The sequence below is a fragment of the Geospiza fortis genome, unplaced genomic scaffold (genome assembly GCF_000277835.1).
Source record: "Geospiza fortis unplaced genomic scaffold, GeoFor_1.0 scaffold132, whole genome shotgun sequence".
Taxonomy (NCBI): domain Eukaryota; kingdom Metazoa; phylum Chordata; class Aves; order Passeriformes; family Thraupidae; genus Geospiza; species Geospiza fortis.
Genome location: NW_005054446.1, coordinates 1,279,028 through 1,283,887, shown reverse-complemented (window position 1 = coordinate 1,283,887; position 4,860 = coordinate 1,279,028). Strand labels below are relative to the sequence as shown.

The 4,860-nt window shown below is 40.5% G+C and overlaps 1 protein-coding gene across 1 annotated transcript in view; it reads left to right on the top strand.

Annotated features, from left to right (window-relative positions):
• The window catches only part of LOC102038590 (tumor necrosis factor receptor superfamily member 8), a gene marked incomplete at its 5' end in the record, with an annotated part of 17,490 nt that extends 15,244 nt beyond the window's left edge, over positions 1-2,246 (top strand). The window contains 2 exons of the mRNA XM_031062340.1: positions 557-764; positions 1,868-2,246. Coding sequence (XP_030918200.1) covers positions 557-764; positions 1,868-2,112 — 453 coding nt within the window. The remainder of the gene's footprint in view (positions 1-556; positions 765-1,867) is intronic.
• Positions 2,247-4,860: the final 2,614 nt, after the last annotated feature.

The window sequence follows — 4,860 nt, the reverse complement described above, 5'->3', positions numbered from 1 at the left end:
CCTTGTGGAAACAGAAGAACATCAGAACCAGCGGAAAATTGTGATGCAGGACCTTTACCATCTCACAGATTTTGGTTCCTCTTTTAAAGAACTGCTTCTAATTAATTCTTGTATGTAATTAATTCTTGCTTGTAATTAATCCTTCATGTGTTAGGTAGTCTGAGCTTGTTTCTTCTATCTGACATTACATTTTGAAGTTAAATCAGTTTGGCCTCTGGCTTGTTCTGTTCTTCCATAGGAACGTGATAGGTCTTTGCAAAGTCCAAGAGGTAGCTAAAACATATTTTCTTCAGTGGAAATGAGGTACATTCCTGAAAATGCCATGAGAAATCTGAATTCAGCTTAGAAACACTATTTTGAAATATGGTCTTGAGTGATGCAGGGAGTTTGAAGTTCCCACACCTGTTGGGTGCTTTGGAACATTTCACTCCCTGTGACAGTGCTGGGAAGGACATTCTGTTATCCTGACTGCCACAGGAGGATTCTGTGGACCTGTTGCAATGTCCAAGGTGTTTTTACACTCACCCCACTTCTGCTCTCCTGTTTCTATTGGCAGAAGATCATACTGACCACTGAGAGTGGGCTGGAAGAGGAGGAGTTAATTGACAGAACCCTTCCTTTGGAAACCAACAATAACTTGGTGTCCAGCCCAGAAAAAGCCCAGAGTCCTCCCTGGAGTGTGACTGAGGTGACACCAAGCAGTGGCAATGCCCCAGAGTGCCCTGTGGATTCTCGAGTCAGAGACCACACAAATAACAGAATTGGTGAGTCTTGCTTTTTTATTTTCCTTTTGTCATCTCCTTTTTTCAAATTTTCAAACATGGCACTTACTGTCACTCCAAGATTATTAGTAAACTTCAGTGTCCAGATCTTTGACACAAAAATGCTTATTCATATGAATATAATGCTTTCTTTTTTTCATCTTTGTCTTACGAATTTGACAGAAAATTCCCTTCTTCCTCCTTTTCATTCTGGAATATGTAGATTTTACAGAAGAAATTTGAATATGTCAGCTGGAAGATGAAGCTGTCATACTGAATGAGAATTGTACTCAGCTATAATTTTCTTCTCTGGTTTCATAATAATGGCTGGAAATGCATCTCCCATGTGTTCCCATAAAGTCTTTGACCATGGCACAGCGTGGGAGATAAATTCAGGCAAGGAGCTCATTCACAGGGGGTGAATTCTTACCTGAGACACCACCTGCATGAGACACTGTGGCAGTGCTTCCAAACCCAATTTGAAGTTGTTTGAAGGTGTTATTTTTCATATTACAAAAACTGACCTTTCCTTACTGAACACCCTTCCTGTTTTTTACTGTGAGTGATGGATTGGGATGAATGTGATGTTTTGATTGACCATATCCAAATATCTCCAAGCAATTAACCTGCAGTGTCTGATGTGCAGCATCCTTCTGAATTAAGCCATTGAAAAGGCTTTATTTGCCTTTCTGTGAAGGAGTACAACAACAAGCTGGACCCAAGATTCAGAAAATTTTGTAGTTTACTCTCATTTAGAAAGAAACTAATTTCTTTGCAGGTCCTAAGAACCCAGAACTTCTGTGCAGTGCTGATCTTTACCCAAAGGTTTCTTTTACATGGTGCTGTTTATTGAAACAGCAGGAGCATAAACCTTGGATTCTTTAGATCCCAATTAGTTGCTTCTTCTAACAGATCCTTGTGAATATCTTCTGCCTTTTCCACTTTGTTTTTCTTGTGTAGCTCTACCCCTAGCTCAGTGGCTTAAGCACAATCTAATTGATGTGAAATGTCCAGAGTGCTAATAAAAATATTGCACGAAAAAGCAGCCATTTCTGGGGCAGCAGTGACTGTTCATCATGCTCAGCACTACTTTTTTCCTTCCTCAGAAAAACTCTACATCATGAAGGCCGACACTGTCATCGTGGGGTCTGTCTCAGAAGTGCCCAGTGGCAAGAACTGTGCTGTTAAAGGATGTGAAAGTACCCTTGATGCCCAGGAAAGTACAGAAGAGGAACTGGAAATGCACTACCCAGAGCAGGAAACAGAGTCTTTTCCAGGGAATGATGTAATGGTGCCTGTGGAAGAGGAGGGAAAGGAGTTTCACCACCCTACCACTGCCACTGAGAAGTGACAACCCACAGAGAGGGTATGGGAAGACACAGAATCACCCAGTGTGACACTAAGGCTGAATTTATGATGAGGGAGGTACACACACTGTGCCTTAGATTGTTGGGAAACTCCTGGAAAACACTGAAACACATTCAAACAAGGAGTTAGAACCTATTTCATCTAACAAAGGAGAGGATCATCCAAACTGCTGGCCTTCATAGCTGACATCAAATACTTCCATTTCCCCATCTCCCAGTATCATACTGACAACAAATTTGAATCAAAGCTGCCTAATTTAGAGGACATCTGGATGTCAGCTGAAGTTTCACAGCTTGCTTTCCCAGTGTGAAGGAATGGATTGGAATCTATGTCTGGTTACTTCAATTAGCTGTGAAAATTCTGGCCAGGATTCTGAGTCAAGCTTGAGACTCAGCCCTGTTGTTTCTACTCCAATACATTCAATTTTGTAATATATTTTGCAATATCTGGCATTTACTCAAGGCTTCAGCTTTTGATTGCAAATGATAATGATCTCAGTTTTCCTTAGCATAAACATAACTTTCAAATTTGTGGATTTCATGTTTCCTGAGGAATTAGGATCAAAAGGTGCCACACAGGCTCTGAAAATAGGAGGCAAGTAAAAAAAACAAATTGATATCCACTGTATTTTAGGCCATTCTTTCTAGGTTTTGAAGTCCAATTCATATTTTTTTGACAACCTCAAATCATTAGTAAGTGTACAAAACAGCCTCTTCTGATGGAAGCCAAACTGGCTGAGCATCTGGCTGTTGGATGAACTAAGGGTTAAGCCCAATGTGGAGCCTGTAAAAAGAGAAATGAAGAAAAGAAACTATTTCTCTACTGAAAAAGAGGCACAGCAGTTATTTCCTATAACATTGTTAAAATCTACTTGTGTTAGAATTGTTCATAATCATCAGGGTGACACTGATTTGCATATCCTTTAAAAACAAACCTCTTTGGTGGCCAGCTGGCCTGTGTTATGCTATTTTTAAACCTTTTGTGCTGCTTGTTCGGTAACTGTAAATGTAATAGTGCTGACTATACTTTTGCACAGGACAATGGAAAATGAGCAATATGACAAAGTGTGTCTTAATAATCAAAAAAGGGAACCACAAAACCCATTACTTGCTTTGTAGTTTTGTCCTGATCAGAGCAGCTGCAGTGACTTCTGTCTCAGAGTGAACACAAGGGCACAAAAACACCTTCTTGGGCCAGACTGGAGCTTGAGCCCAACACTTCAGCTCTGACAGTTGCAGGAAGGGATTGGATTGGTTAGGAACACCATAACTGCTGTTTGCATTCATCATGGTTCTGCAGGTGCAGCTGGCATTGGATTAAGGATGTCAAAGAGTTTGATTCAGCCTTTATTATTCTCTTGTATCACCATTAGTATCCTGCACTGTGTAAAGGACTTCTAGCACTTTGGAACTGGCCTCTTTATTTCAGTGAATGTCACTAGCTGTTGCCTTACAGAAGTCAGTGAGTTGCTTTTTAGTTTTTCTTTTTCAACCAAGTTGCTTTTGTGACTGATTGTATCTTAGCTTTGATTGAACTAAGCCTCCAGTTTGAGTTCCCATCTTTTCATATTACTCATGCAAGTTTAATGCTCCACTGCCTTGGTCACTTTAGTTGACCTTTTCCACATCTACTTTAACTTCACTACATACTTCATTTTAGAGAACACCAATTTGTGAATCCACAAACTGAACAACCACATTTACCTGGCTGTGATTGTTTGGGGCTGTTCTGCAATGACTGTAATTGTGATTTCCACTCTGTATATTAATTAATCTTCTTCACTAGAACAGCTTTCAAAAAGAACCATATGCCTTGCAACCTGCTGGATGTGTTTAATAATGCTGGTAATCTCTGAATTAAAAATTACATAGATTTTAAGCCATGGCCACGCTTTTCCAGTTTGATATGTAAATGTTAAATTGTTGATAATTTCAGTCTCAGAAGAAATATTTTTGCAAGAAAGCCATTTGAAGCTCATGGAGCTCTTAGTGGATTACAGTTTTTCTCAGGAGCAGGGCTGAATTTATTGTAAAGTCTGTCTGTACCATCCTGGCTGCATGTGACACACAAGTGACTGGTATTAATGAGTATTAATGAATATTGGAACGCTGCAAAGGTAACTTTGTACTGTGGGGTGAAGGAGTTGGATCAGCACTTTGCTGATCCAACTCAATATTCTATGAATGAGGCTGAAGAGACCCTCCACACACACCGTGAGACAGAGTGGAAATTTTCCAGAGTAGAAATCCATTTTGATTTAGGTGAAATGTACATCTTTGAATTAAGTCTGTAGCTTGCAAACATAGCTGTTTGGTCTGACTGTCTGTTCTCCCAAAAAACCTATGCTTGAAGAAACTGCTTCAGCCAAAGGACAGAGATAAAGGAGAAGCCCCTTGAACTCTGACACACAGAGGCTGCTGCAGAAAGCAAGGTCAAAATGACCCAGGAACTCCTTCTGATAAAGAAAAAATTAGCAGCAAAATCAGTAAAATGAATATGTGTGAACCTATTGTGAAATTGCATGCATATGTATTTGAGAGGGAGATAAAAAAGCGTCTGGAGTTCCCAGAGATACGCATGTCATTTTAGAGGCATGATTCCCACACGCGTCCAGCGCTGTAATAAACACACCGGCTTTACAACTTTCACAGAAGTTGTGGGGTTTGTTTGTTCCGCAATCAGCCGCGAGCCCGGCGGGAGCAGCGCCGCTGTCGGGGCGGGGGAGCCGCAT